Source organism: Orcinus orca, chromosome 6, assembly GCF_937001465.1.
Source record: "Orcinus orca chromosome 6, mOrcOrc1.1, whole genome shotgun sequence".
Taxonomy (NCBI): Eukaryota; Metazoa; Chordata; class Mammalia; order Artiodactyla; family Delphinidae; genus Orcinus; species Orcinus orca.
Window position 1 is genome coordinate 11,702,189 of NC_064564.1, and position 15,401 is coordinate 11,717,589.

The window sequence follows — 15,401 nt, forward strand, 5'->3', positions numbered from 1 at the left end:
ATATATTGTCATCAAGAATACTTCTAAGAGGACATCCCTGGTGGTCCAGTGGGTAAGACTCTGTGCTCCCAGTTCAGGGGGTCCAGGTTCAATCCCTGGTCGGGGAACCAGATCCCACATGCATGCCTCAACAATGATCTGTTGCGCTGCAACTAAGACCTGGCGCAGCCAAAATAAATAAGTAAAAAAAAAAATTTTTTTTTTAAGCATATTTCTGGGCTTCCCTGGTGGCACAGTGGTTGAGAGTCCGCCTGCCGATGCAGGGGACACGGGTTCATGCCCCGGTCCGGGAGGATCCCACATGCCGCGGAGCGGCTGGGCCCGTGAGCCATGGCCGCTGAGCCTGCGCGTCCGGAGCCTGTGCTCCGCAACGGGAGAGGCCACAACAGTGAGAGGCCCGCGTACCGCAAAAAAAAAAAAGGATATTTCTGAGGTATTTATTAGCATATGTTACTATTCTCCTGTGTCACCTTAATGTCAGATGAAGTGAAACAATGTGTATTATGTCTGGGGCTCTCTGTGTAGGAGAGACACATTCAAAATCTTGATAGAATATTCACGGAAGTGTCAAAGCAAATTTCCACATGAGTCAGGCATCAGAACAATTTTTACAAACAAATGGTGCAGCTTTTAGTCTGCCTGCTACAATGTCACCTAAACCTTATGGATGCTAGGTGATAAAGGAGTGAAATTTCTATAATGAGACATCCACAGTGAGACTGGGATGGTAACAAAGGACAGCGCCATCGTGGGGTTGGAGTGTGAAAGCGCCAGGAAAGAAAGGGCTGGTATTCCCACCCCAGAGCAGGTGATCAGTAAATCCTATTGTCTGTGAACCTGGGTGAGATCAGATGAAGCTAATTCATGGTAGATTCTCAACACAGTAGATTGTTTAAAAATAAAGAGGTATTCTTAATGCCTCAGTAGAGAGAAATATCTAACATTCTCTCATTTACTTTATCCACATCAGCAAACCTTAAGAATTCTGATTTTCATGAACATAGTAGTACTTCTGTATACCCACCTTTGGTATAAATAGCAAAACAAGCCTTCCAAGGAATGTGGGTGTCTGTAAGGTCTATATTTCAGTAGAAGAATAAGATTTTTTATTTTCTCTTTAGTTCTGTAAGTCAATAATAAAATAGTTAATTCTTGAATAATATGAGTAAGTTTCCTACAACTGTTTGATAATGAGATGAATGAAGCATTTGAAATGTCATCAGCCCTTCAACGTTTATCAGTTTTCTACTTTTTCTTTAGCTTTGATAACAAACAGCATCTTGGATTTTGATATTAGAATGTTTCCTGAAGAAAATTCTCTGGGGCTACTGAGGCAAATGCATAGAGATCAATAATTAATAGTGATTCTTACAAATCCACTGGGCTGTATACTTTTTATCATGTCTCCCCTCAGTTTTATTTTTCTCAAAAACGTGACACAGTCTAAGGCACTTGATAATCTTGCATAAAATGTATTTTTCAATTCTCTTCACTGTACTGTCTCCAATCCTTTCAATCCCTGCATTTTTCTGTTTTTTCTTTGCTGATGATGTTTCCACTTGAAAAATCTATCCTTGATCCGAGTGAATCTCTTGGAGGATATATGTAATACAGATAGCGACAGACAGGCATTCAGAGAATTTGGCCCTGGAGCTCAGAATCTCGGTGTTGTATTTTATGAAGATGAATATATATCCAACTTGTCAGAGTTAAATGTCATCACATTGAGATAAAACTTTGACCTTACCCAGTTGATTGGAAGTTGAATTTTGTTTCTTGAAGTGGGTCTCTAGAACCTCCTAGCAACAGCTCTTGAGTGACTTGTTTTTTAATACTTTTAGGAAAAGCACCAGGGGGATAGATTAATGTTTTATTATAGGAGTGCATTTGGTTCATGTGCTCAGCATTGATACCCAAAGCAGCACAGTCCTGAGAAATTGCCTGAATATTTGTAGGAAAGAAATTGTCCACTGCATCATAAAGAAGAGGCTTTTTGGCACAAATCTCACTGCAAATTTCAATACTTTACGCTTTAAAATAGTGAGAGATAAGTCACAGTGCTCTCCTCCAAGCATGCCCACAGAGTGACCTGACTGCTACCACTTGTGGTTTACATGGAAACTTTCTTTAATTGTTCAGATCGGGTTTTGAGCAGCATTACACTCAACCTCGTCTCTGCCTCCTCGGCAGGGTAGCAAGACGTAGATACTGCATTTTTATGAATGCCAACATTAAACCAGAGAGTTAGAAGGTGCTGGGGTCGATGGTTCCCAACCCTTGAGAAGCATTTGGCTATACATACCAAAGTGCTATTTACTTCTGTGAGCAGGCGATTAATCTGTGCTACCCAATTCACAACTGAGTGGAAATCAGGGAAGGTAGGGAAAAAAAGGAAGAAAGAAAGAAAGATCTACAACTGTTTCAATACCTAGTACATGATTGGCGCTGTCTAGGCACTATAAAACCCTTTTTTTATCATCAAATCTTTACAACCCTATGATGTAAATTTCTTTTTACGCACAAGGAAGCGGGAATTCAGAAAGGTGATATGACTTAAGTTCACATAGCTTGGAGCAGGTAGAGCACGGTTTTAAACCCTGATTTGTCTGCCTCAAGACCTAGTGCTTTTTGGAACCCTTGTGCACTGTTGGTGGGAATGTAAACTGGTGCAGCCACCATGGGAAACAGTGTGCAAATACTTCAGAAAGTTAAAAATAGAACTAACATGTGATCCAGCCATCCCTCTTTGGGGTACGTATCCAAAGGAAATTAAATCAGTATCTGAAAGAGATATCCGCACTCCCAAGTTCATTGCAGCAGTATTCACAATAGCCAGTGTGTGAAAACAACTTCTGTGTCTACTGACAGATGAATGAATAAAGATAGTGTGGTATAAGAAAACGTATCTGAAGTACTTAGTATAGTATTCCTCAGGAAGTAAATTACTGCCTTTTCTGTAGTGCACTGATTTTGAGGTATTTGTTGTGTTAAAAAACGAAACCCAACCGAGTACATTTGAAGATCTAATTAGCTTTATCCAACGATTCATGGATCAGGGAGCATCCCATCTAACAAGCAAAAGGGAGTTCTGAGGAGCTGTACAAAATGGAAGGCTTTTATAGGCAGAAGGGGATAGAAAGAGGAAGTTTCTAACGAAGAGTGGATTGTCTCAGGCAAGGTCACCTTCCTTTGGAGACAGGCAGGGTTCTATTCTGCCGGTGACCTCACCAGTACTGGTCAGGTAATTCCAGATTGACTGGTTAAAGGTCACTTTTCTGGGAGTGGCTGAAACTGTAATTAGGTTGGATATTAAATCTTGGTTTGCTGTTGTGGGGTAAGTGACCTCATTCTGGGCTTCTCTTTCTTTTCTTTTCTTTTTTTTTAGCAATTCCCCCCTTTTGATCAGACTCTCAGCTTCACTGAGGGATGGCATTAGGGCCACTTCCAGCTACCATTCTGAAGTTCTTGCAGTTTTTATTGATCCTTGTGTGTTAGTCATAGGTCATGATGTTTTTGTGCTTAATCTCTGTGATATTCACAGGCCATGATTTCAGGTTCCCTTTTTTTTTTTTTTTTCCTCCCTGCCCCTGCATTGGAAGCATGGAGTCTTAATCACTGGACCATCAGGGAAGTCCCCAGCTTCACAATTTTTAAGTTGGTCTTTCTCTTCATTCCTTTTTTGATGTTCCAGTCTTAGGGAGATCACTCGCTTGGTGGTTAGTGGCTGTGGACATGCACTGGAAACTTTTGAGAGCACTTAGCATGCCAGGGAGACTACTAGGACTATTATAGGTAGGGCAATTCCCAATGTCTGGAGTGCATGTCAGAAGCATAGTCTCCAAGACCCAAACTAATCTAAATCAAGTAAGTCCAAGAAGGACTCCATTGAAGGAGTCACCTTTCTAAGCCCAGTGGCTTGCTCAGTCATCTTCTGTAACTGAGCTTCAACTTCCCCAGAAGTGTTCATCTAGGAGGAGCAAGTGGTGTTGGTCAGGGAAGCAGGGCCCAGCCAGAGGAAGAGAGTCCTGAATCACAAATGCCTCCTGGTTATTCCTGTTTGAATCAGGACTGAAAAAGTGACAGCCATGGATGCCAGTCAAAATGTTAGGGTCTGTAGACCACACAGGCAGTTTTATTCTTGTCTTTTGGTCCTTTTCTTTTTATAGAGCCTAGATGCAATGTTCACCAAGTTTGGGGTGTTAGCCAGAGAGAGGAAAACAGACCAAAGAAGAAATGGGGGACAAAGAAAGGATTTGTACCTGGGAGGGAGCCAGAGGGTCCTATCTGGTTTCAATCCTCCCTTTTCTTTGATACTTATCAATCATGAGGAGAGCAAGTGTTGGACAAGAAAGGGAATAACAGAGGGAGAGGTTAATCATATACTCGGCAGAGGAGCTCGGTTTTAGGGGGACTCAGTTGCACAATGGGTCTGGACTTGGAAAGGAGGGGACAATGGAAATCTTTATTTTTCTCACTAGACTGGGCACTGAGACAGACATCTGAGAGAGCTGACTTTGGCAAGAATTTTAACCTTACCTGGCTTCTGCCAGCTTTCCAAGGATATGCAAGATTTTTCATTAATATTAGTTTCTTTGGCTCTTTAAGGGAATAATGTAACAGCTTACCAGAAAATTCCTCAGAGTCCCATCAACCCTGGGAGAGACCCATAGGAGTGCCCTCCTTCAAGGGTATATCTAGGGGCATCTGTAAGACCACTAACTTGACGGACTTCTGTTTATTGTCACGTAGTCTCCTCAGAGTGGAAAGACAATTCAGACAGAGAATTGCTAGAATGAGTACTTAAACACAGGAGGATAGAGGGGGGCAGTAGGAGTTATGTCAGTCTTTAATCTTTCATTTTAGGTACCTCTTGTGTCTTTCATTTTTCATTAGCCTTTAGCAACAAAACTTTCATTTTATTTATTTATGTTTTAGGCCACACCACGAGGTATGTGGGATCTTAGTTCCCCGACCAGACATTGAACCCACACCCCGCTGCAGTGGAAGCAGAGTCTTAACCACAGGACCACCAGGCAAGTCCCAGCAACAAAATTTTTAATGAAGCTCTTTTGGAATTTTGAAGCCTTTCTGGAGGCTTCTGTATGCCAATTAAAACAGGCATTCCATTCTGCTTGCTTGATTTTGGAGTCCTTGCTTCTGAGTACACTTCTTAAGTAAAGGATCTTGTGTAATTGGAATGTTTCCCATAATGGCCTTGTAATTCTAGGTTGTTTTTAGTAAGATTTTTGTCATTTTTGTAGATATCTACAGTGTCTGGGACCATAGTTCTTAGACATAAAATAAGTAGGTGTGTCAGAAGGCGATATGCTTAACTTTTTAGGATTTGAGGATCTACATAAAACAAAACAAATAAACGTATGCACCTTAACACACCAGCAGTGACCAAGAAATATTACTGCAGAGTATCCAAGGGAAGGCCCTGTGTGCACCACCGGCAGGAGCTTGGGACAGGGGAAAGGGCCGAGCCAGCAGGCCCCCCCGGAAACAGGGCTGCAAGACTAGTCTGGGTTTCCAAAAAGGGGAACTGTGGACTGAAAAGCCAGTTAGGTAGGGAGCTCAACACAAAGAGATCATCCAATTTAACCAGTGTTAAGGTCTGATGAGCAGTCTTATAAAATTAAAATTAAAAAATATATTTCCGTGAGTTTGGGGAATCCTGTGAATCTGATGATTATCAATTGAATCATTTGACTCAATTCTTAAGGCATCTTGGTCTAGATTAAGTTTGCTTTGATAATGAGCTCAAGGGGCTCATCAATTTTTCAACAGACGATTCAGTTTATATCTTGCTTTCCTAATCTATGCTAAGATACTGGAATTAAGGACTCTTAAAGTGAAGCGTGTTAATTAAAGCTTATTTATCAGGACCTCATCATCAGACAGATTTGCGGATGACCTTCCCATTCCAAGAGGTAATAAAGCTAAAAACCCGAGCTTCCTTCAGAGGTGCGATTGTTGGGTTGACTGTTCTGCTGTCTGACAGCACAATCTCTTATCCCAGAAGTACTGATTTAGTCATTTTACCAAGAAGTCAGAAGTACATAACGAGTTCTGTAAGGTCTTCCAAAATAAGTAGGACTCTGTCTCATATTACTTTGAAGCAAAAAGTTTTTGTTTTTTGTTTTTTTTTTAAACCTTCAAGATCAGAGTGATCAGGAAGCCAATTTGCTAACCTGAGAAAAGTAACCTTTTCGCTGGGCTGACGCAGTTTGGGAAGCTGTCTCTGAGCCTACACTGGTTTACTGGCTGATCTACATGTTGGCATTTACTTTTGATTGTGTGGATGTTAAGGTTTCCTTTTTCTTTATAGCTATACTTTGCTCGTAGCAAAGCATAAGGGCCGGGCTGAGGAGTGTTCCTTTCCAGTATCCAGGTGTCCTACCTGGATGTCATAGCATCACATCACAAAAGGAGAAATCCTTTCATAATCCTCTGATGTAGGTACTCATCAGAGGTACTATCTACACTTTTCAGATGAGTAAACCATACCTAATGGTGTTTATCACGAGAGCTTGTGATTAAATATTTTCCCCAATAGAGGGTGCATAGGCCAAACATTTTAATAGATCCAAGAAAGCTTCACATAGATTAATTAATTGCTCTTTAGCCAGTCTGAAAAGGACAATAACATAACCTGATTTTGGGGGGGAAGATATTTTATTTTTCCACATTTTATTCTCTCATACACATCTTTAGATATCAAGGACAGAACATGTTGTCCTAATTAGTATGGCACTGAAAAATGTTAGAGAAACTTGTTCTGATTTACTTTAAATCCTGAATATAGAATATGATTTTTTTCCTTTTTATTTTGATAGTTTAAAATCATTTTTGTCTTTGATTATCTTACTTAAAGGTAACCTACTTGCTAGCTATGTAAACCTGAGCAGGCTACTTACTAGCTCTGGGCTCCAATTTCCTCATCTATAAAATAGGAGAAAATAATAATAAATACCTCCCAGGATTGTTATCATAGTAATGGGTGAATTTTCAAAAAGTGACTATAGTGAGGCTTGGAACCTAGTAAGAGCTACGGGTTTGCTAAGTAAAAATTAAAGAGGGATAACATGTCCAGAGAAATCAGCCTATTTTTTTCCCCAGATAATTTCTAATGAACATTCTTCAATTAGGAGAAATAAAAGTATAAAAGAGTGACCCCTCAGAAGTATTTTCAGGTGTTGATTTAGAGTGTGCTCTAAGGATTGCAGCTCATCCTCTCTGGGCTGTAACCAGAGTATCAGCTCTTCAAGGGTTGGAATGGTATCTAACTCATTTTTACCCTCAAGCACAACAAAGAATTTTCCAGAATGCTGGTGTCCATGAAATATTGGTTGAATTAACAAGCATTTAATGTGTTCTTTTTTGGTAAGTTTCCTGGAATTTCCAGCTTGGTCAGACACCCCCTCTTCCAGACATCTCTGGTTAGTTCGGGTCCCTATGACTACGGCACATCGACCACAAAGTTGCTGTGGTGGGAGAATTCTGACATAACCAGGAGTGCCTGGAAGAGCTCAAGGTTGATAGCACAGAGCAGAGGTTGATAGCTTATAAAAACCTTACTGTCAAGTTCATCGTCCTCCCGTTAAATACTTCTAAAATAAATTTTGAAAATAAGGCCATGGCTTTGGTGTCCTTCCGTTTGCATCAATGTGGGGAAGCATGTAATCAAAGTATCTCATGCAAAAAAAAAAAGAAAAAGAAAAAGAAGAAGATTTTTGATAATGCCTGAAATTTTAAAACATTGTGTCTGATGAGTAGAATAGTTTTTAGAAGAGATCACTTTAGGGAAATTCAATACCTTAAAAAAATTGTTTAGCAAAGTGTTTATTGAACAATCAGGAAAATAAAATAATCTCTTGTCCATATTTAAACCATTTTCTAGAGGCTGCAGAAATGCACTTAAATATTACCATTGTTTTTTACATACTTATTGATGTCCTAGATTCTTATGGAGACAATGTACTAAGCATGAGAGTGATCAGTTTTAGTTATCATCGTCATTATTGTTGAATTTAACATCTTTAATACCCTTCATTCCTCACCCCCTCCTCCCAATTCCCACCACCATCCACTTCCTTCTTGGTCTAATCTAATCTTCCTCAGACTTGATCCCAGCCTGACTTAAACGAATTCACGCTGCTCTGCTCCACTAAATCCAGCAAGAGTTATGGTTGTGGAGTTTGCTGCCAGAAACCAAGCCCCGAATCTCCTTCATCATTTCCTTGACCTGCTAGAAATCCAGTAGCTAAATGGGAGCTGCAAAACTGACCCTACAGCCACTTCTGCATACACCGGACCTCCTCCTCCGAAGTTAATAGCAGCTCTTACTGCAGCCTCGGAAAAGCGTTTGCTTAAAAACTGTGTAAGAGAGTAGTGGGGGAAGACAAAGCGATTACAAGAAGGAAGAAGTGTATGAAAGCTGGTGAAAGTATGAATGACTGCAGAGCCAAAGTTGATGGATGAGCTCGTAGGGGAAGGGATTCGTCTGGACTGAGGGGTCAGTGATGGAGGAAAACCTGTGCAACAGAGACAGTACATAGTGAAGTAACCATGGAGACAAGACTCTTTTCTCCCAAGACTCTTCCACATCTTCGTTCCTTAATGATTTTCTTTTTGATAATATCATCTCAAGAAACCACCTTGTTTTAACCTGCCAGGATTCTAGAAATCCATGTTTCTTCACGACATCCTTGTTATGGCCCTAGGATGCGATGCTGTTGGCGGTAGATATATTTAAGTGAGATGTCTTCCAGAACTGAGGAATCCCAGTGGCTTGTGTTTCCGGTCAGCTGTTACTGTCTGCGGCTACCCTCTGCGATGTAGGTTGTTTTGTGGAAAACACAGGATTAAAGCAGACACACAGCGTGCTTGTTCTCAGCGCCTGCGCTAGTCTGCTACGGCTGCCACGGCTGCCACGACAAAATACCATAGACGGGGTGCCGTAAATAACCAAGATTTACTGTCTCACAGTTCTGGAGGCTGGAAGTCTGAGATCAAGGTTTCAGCAGAGTTGGTTCTTTCTGAGAACTGAGAGGAAGAATCTTTCTAGCTTCTGCTGGTTTGCCGGCTGTCATTGGTGTTCCTTGGCTTGCAGAAGCTTCAGCACAATCTTTGCCTTTATCTTTGCGTGCTGTCCTCCCTGTGTGTGTCTGTGTTCAAATTCCCCCCTTTTGTGAGGATACCAGGCACATTGGATATGGTGCTCACCCCCCTCCAGTATGACCTCATTTTAACTAATTACACTCGCAACCGCTCTGTTTTCAAACAGGTCACATTCTGAGGTATTGGGAGCAATGACATCATCCTATGAATTTGGGGGGTGGTGCATAATTCGATCCATAACAGTGCCGATTTGGGGAAATTTCACTTAATTTACTGTTATTGGAAAACTATCATTTTGATTGGGTGTTCCTTCTTGGATAGGCTTTTTCTTAATGAACAAAATCCATGAACTTAAAGACCTTTAATTAACAAAGTACAATTTCCAAGCTACTCAAATAGAAACTTTCATGTGTGTCTCACATGGAAAAACCTACCTATATGGGGTGAGAGTGGGGCACTGAGGTAACCTGGAGGTGGGTGAGGACAGGTGCAGCTGATCACTGGGGTCCAGCTTGCCTCTCTGCAATCACAGAGCCCTTCTCTTTCCTTCTTTCATTTTATTTTTATTTATTTATTTTAACATTTATTTTTATTGAAATATAGTTGATTTACAGTGTTGTGTTAGTTTCAGGTATATAGCAAAGTGATTCAGTTATGTATATATCATTCATATACCTATTCAGGCCCTTCTCTTTTGAAGTCAGGCCAAGTTACCCAAAAGAATCCTAGCAGTCTGTTTTTAACAGACTGTTTCTACACTAACTGGAATGAATTCTCTCCAAGCACATCTTCACCCCTTCGTCTGTTTGTTAAAGGAAGCCCTTCACGGTGACTGCTTGTCTTCAATCTCTGGACATGGGGTCTAGTGACAGAGAACTTGTCCAGACCTTTTCTATATCACTCAGTCAATGAGGAGCAATGGGGCTGGGCAGAGGTCATTCTGTTTCTGTTTTGTCTCTGGAATAAATTTACAAACCCTGTGAAAACATTTACCAAATTTACTGTTCATGTATCACATCCTCCCTGCTCTCTGCATGTATATACACACACACACTCTCTCTCTCTCTCTCTGCTGTGGGAAAGTCTTAGGGGCTATCATTGCTCATGGAATCTTCATTAACTCCCCTGAGAAATTTTAAGGTATTGGTTTATACTCAAAAATGAAGAGTATCTTATTTTTAACTCTGAACTCCTAGTACCTGCAGGGAATCAACACTGTGAGTCTGACTAAAAGAGGATGATTCAGGAAAAGCCATAGGGTTAATTCAAGCAAAAACAAGAAGAGAATCACAAAAAGAATTTTATTGGGGATTTTTGAGTATCTAGAAGCTCTAATTCATTTTTTAAATACTGTGGAGAAAATATGCAACCTGCTTTCCCACCCACAAAAGCTGGTGTCAGAATTCTCATTTATTATGATTCTTATTGGAAAAGGATTTCCATTATCCAAGTAGGGATTCTCAGGGATTACACACATGTGCTTGGGTGGTATAGAGAACTTTGAATCTAATTTTTATAAACATATAAAATATGTGTATTTATAAAAGGGAAGATAAGGTAAAGTGTGATTATTTGTTTTGAGCACATTCTAGTTTTCTTTTCTTATTTCAAAACTAAGAATTTTTTTTCAGGGAACTATACTCCATATTTTGTAGTAACCTATAAGGGAAAAGAATCTGAAAAAGAATATATATATATATGTATATATATATATATATATTCAGTTATGTATATGTATACTTAACTGAATATATATATATATATATATAACTGAATGATTTTGCTGTACACCTGAAACTAACACAGCATTGTAAATCAACTATACTTCAATTTTTAAAAAAAGAATGTTTTAAAAAGTATTTGTCCAGACATTTTAAGATTCCTTCCAATCGTACTGTTAAATTAATTAAATTAATTAAACAAGGAAACCATTAGAATGAGGGTGTCCAATGCCTTAGCAGCCTCTGTAAGCCACCAAGGCCTAAGCCACCAGCAATTCCTGTGAATGCCTGCAGGGCAAGAACCACCAATCGCAACCCGCCAGCTCCACTTTCCCAAATAATGCAAGCATGAAGCTGAAGCAGGTCAGATGAGTTATTTACTTTGCTTCTGCATTTTCTCCATAAGACCCTTGTCCCAGCTCCTCTCTGTGGAGTACTCCTAACTACTTCTGGGTTGGCACTGCCCCATTCACACTGATGTTTGCTCAGATAAACTCTTAGCAATGTTAACATGTCTCAGTTTATCCTTTAGCGGTACCATCGAGGCACTAGTCTTCTTTTATTAAACCTTGTTCCTGATTTCTGTGGCACCACGAGAGAGTGATTCAAGAGGGGCAAGTGAGCATACACAAACACACACACACACACACACACACACACACACACACACACACTATTGCCGGCATCCTTCTTTAAGGAACGTGTCTTGTCCTTAAAGAGTGTGTTAAGGATTGTACTGGAGACAGAGTGCTAACATTTCTCTCAGATTCTTTGCGATTACGCAGGACTTTGTGACTAGTTGTGGTCAATAGTTGTGGGTGGAAATGATGTGTAATATTTGTTACCTTAGCATAACGGCCTCTCTCTCAACTAATACAAAGATCTGCACAAGATACATCACAACACACTTTCATTTTTCAGATATCAGCAGTTTTATCTTCCCGGTGTGAGAAAGATGGAGAAGGTGTATTCTGACAGTCAGGGGCTCTCAGTTTGGGATCATCTTTACAGCTAGGAAACAGGAGGGGACCAACCCATCTTTCTAGCTGACATATCAGATGAAAGATCAAAGGGACTGTCTTAAGAGGAAAATGTCATCACTTAAAATTTCATGCTGCTAACTGATGACTTTTCACTTACAGGACACTCAGGACTACCCAAGATATTGTCTTTGCTTAATTTAAATACATTTTTAACTTCCAACTCCAATGTTTAAACATTTGAATCCTTCTGTTAATCATACATTTTAAGTAGCAGAGCCAACACTGGCAGCTGTTATATTATCTCAAAAAGACAATGTACCCTAAAATCAATTAGGCTCATCCCATTTGAGTATTCAACTTATGATCATACAAAATTTAATCTCTTGAAAATGGGTTTTTGACAATAATCAGACCTACTAAAATTATCTTCCAAGAAAGTAATTGCCTGAAGACATGGTATAAACGAAAGAAGCTGGCCTTACCTCCATATTGCCCAGAACAATGCACCCTCTCTCTCTACCTTGATATTCTGAGATTGTAGCCGCTATAACACCCAAGAATGGGGGATATAATTGTTCCAATTGACATACTTAGGAGTATGAAAAAAGAAGAGAGGAGAGCGGAGTAAGAGGTTGGGATGCAGGGGCGGGTAGGATGGGACGTAAATGTTCACAGGGTGTCAGGGTGGGTCTCGTTGAGAAGGTGTGATCTGAATAAAGATTGATGGAGGAGAAAGAGTGACCATGAAGGGATCTGGGGAAACAGTTCAAAGAGGAGGGCTCCGGGAAAGCCAAGTCTCTCCGTGGGAGCGTGGGGATCACGAGAACTGGCAGAGAGCTGTCCACGGCTTTCCCTCCATTGTGATGCCAGACCTGGGACTCTTCTGAGCTGTAGAGCTGTGAAACCCAGTTTTCACGTCATGGCCAGAGGCAGGGATGGCACACACTCTGCCCCGGATTCCTTCCCTCTATGGCGTAACAGTACGCACTCTGCCATTTTTGTGCATGACTTTAAATACATGAGTCAGTATTGCAAGCATTAGCTGTGCAAGTTCTTGGCTAAGGAAAGATTAATTTTTAACCTGATCTGAGCCTAAGCCTGAGGAATGAACTCAGAAATGGGGCAAATGAAACTTTACTTTGGGATCTGGATAATCGGAAGGATGGTTTCCTATTAGTATGAAATGTGTCACTAGGATTTTAAGTCTCTATTGGATGGTCAAAGTGGCACATATGATTACTAGTCACCCAAAATATTCCAGTAACAAAATGAGTGGCTGATATGAGAATTCTTAGTGGCTGATATGAGAATTCTTAGTGGCTGATATGAGAATTCTTCTAAGGGAGAAATGCAACTTTTTTTTCTAAAACACCCGGCTGGATAAGCCCTTGAGGGTTCGTAGGTTTTGATGAAGAGCGTGAACTGTGAGGCTATAAAATTGGAGGTCTGAGTCAAGATTGTGTATTGCTGCAGGAGACTTGGATCTAGATTGTATAGGAGTTACGGGCGGAGTTAAAAGGCGGATGGATAGTGTAAACACTGGTCGTTGGTTGGTTATGAGATTGTACATTTTTTATTAAGCATTATTGACATATTCAAACCTGGCATGGAATGATTCCTAAAGCACAAGAACTCTTTGATAAATGTTTCCTGAGTTTCTATAATAATGAAACACTAAAGGACTTACAAAGACCACAGCAAGCCTTTTAATCAACGATTAATTCCAGGAACAAATTGTAAAATTAAATTCATTACAGGAAAGCCTCATTTACTTTATCATTGTAACAAATGAAAAATTTGCAAGAGAGTTTGAGGAAACTTATAATCAAAGACAAGGATGAAGCTCAGAAGCCAGGGTGTGAGTGACAGTGTCATTTGATAAAGTTCCCTGAGATGTCTGTAGTCATTTACTTATTGGGTTGGAGAAGCTCAGCTAAGAAAGTTTAATTTATCAAACAGATTTATCTTTTCAAGATGTTCTTATAAACAACATAAACACCATATTGTCTAAGATGAGCTTCTGGCCATACATAATTAGGAATTGACACTATAATTTTTCAAGCCATATAGCTAGTGAAGTTAGAATCAGATAATTTCTACTAGCTGGTTAAGGTTATAAAGAATGGTCAGTATGACACTGGGTATTATAAGTGCTCTCAGCTCCTGCAGGAAAGTCTTTGATTTTCTCTCACCTGCTGTGTATCAGGATGACTGTTTAGAAGTCTAATGTGTTTGCTGCCTCTCTGTGAATTAGAAGAGAAGAGGAAAGGAGAGAAAAGAAAAGAGGATAAATGTCTTAGGCTGAGTGACCTCAATAAAGGGAGAATGCAAAAACCAAACCCACTGCCACTCGAATGCTAGATATTCAGGAGAGAAAACTTTCCAACATAGACCATATAGATGGGAAAGAGACATCACCAGCCATTAAGCTGGGGCAGAAGGAATTCATTTACCTCTTCACCGTGTCTGGAAATTAGATGGTGGAGGTGGTGCTGATGAGTAGGTGGACAGTATAGAGGTTGGGGGAAGATCAGTCGGTTCATTTATCTAAAGGGGACCAGCCTGAGTATGAGACCAAAGTTCACGAGAAAATGCTGAAGGAGAGCGACAAGTCTCTGTTCCAGAAATTGGGAACCAGTACGACCGAGAATGAGAATGAGTGTGTGGACAAATGGGAGAGCAGGTCAGAGAAGAAAGAAACCATTTCAGGCGTGGTGCCTCTGGACTCCGTCACCTGTACCTCTAATAACAATAGCCGTCACCTCCAGACCAGCCAGGTCAACGACAGCTAACCTTCATTCAGTCCTTTCTGTGGGCCAGGCACGGTTCTCAGTGCATTATATTATTTTATTCTCGCAATAAACTTATGAGGCTGGGAAAAACATAAAGAAGGCCTCAGGGGAGAAATGGGAAAGATTCTTATCCAAGTGAACTTGAACTTCCAAGGAGGTACAGGCGGTATGCCTAGAATGCTTTAATTAGAAATGGGCTCTGATGTTGGGAATGAATTTCCTGACAAAATACCATCTTTCAATGATCTGGTTAGTTACTCATTGCCCGCTACACCCAAGCAACAACCCTGGGCCACCACACTGGTGAAGAGTTATGTAATCCCATGATTGCCTTAAGTGAATACTGAAGACATAAGCAGTGAATCCTCCAAACTCTCAAGTGTTTTCATCCATACCATAACTCCTGGTCATGGCCGTTACTTTTTTTCTTCATGTATTTTCTTCATTCAGAAAGAATGATTCAAAAAATTTTTAAATGATGCCATATGATGCCACTCCCTGATTATACGCTTCAGTGGTTCCAGGACTCTGTGTTTCAAAGCACTCAATTTTACTTGATAGAACTTTCCTCAATCACGTGTTATTATTTATTTAATCTGTTTATTTGCTGAATATCTGTTTCTTCTACTAAACTATTAGCTTTATGAGGACACAGAGCATATCAATTTATCCAGCCATTATTTTTTATTCATACTTCTTGAACAAGATAAAAATGTTTCCTGACCACATGGACCTTACAGTTTACTAGGAAAATTTTTAAAAAATCAAACAGGTAGTAATAT

At 40.2% G+C, this 15,401-nt stretch overlaps 1 protein-coding gene across 15 annotated transcripts in view; it reads left to right on the plus strand.

The window, feature by feature from the left end:
- The window catches only part of CEP44 (centrosomal protein 44), a 142,982-nt gene that overhangs the window by 54,902 nt on the left and 72,679 nt on the right, over positions 1-15,401 (plus strand). For 8 of the 15 annotated variants that reach the window (XR_007478009.1, XM_049711239.1, XM_049711242.1 and 5 more), the window contains one exon: positions 4,936-5,033. The exons of 6 other annotated variants lie outside the window; for them this stretch is intronic. Coding sequence is in view for 7 of the 9 variants with exons in the window: in XM_049711239.1 (XP_049567196.1) it covers positions 4,936-5,033 (98 nt within the window). In the remaining 2 variants the exon portion in view is untranslated. Of the gene's footprint in view, positions 1-4,935; positions 5,035-15,401 lie in introns of those variants that run through there. One more of the 15 variants, XR_007478011.1, reaches the window with a different exon arrangement.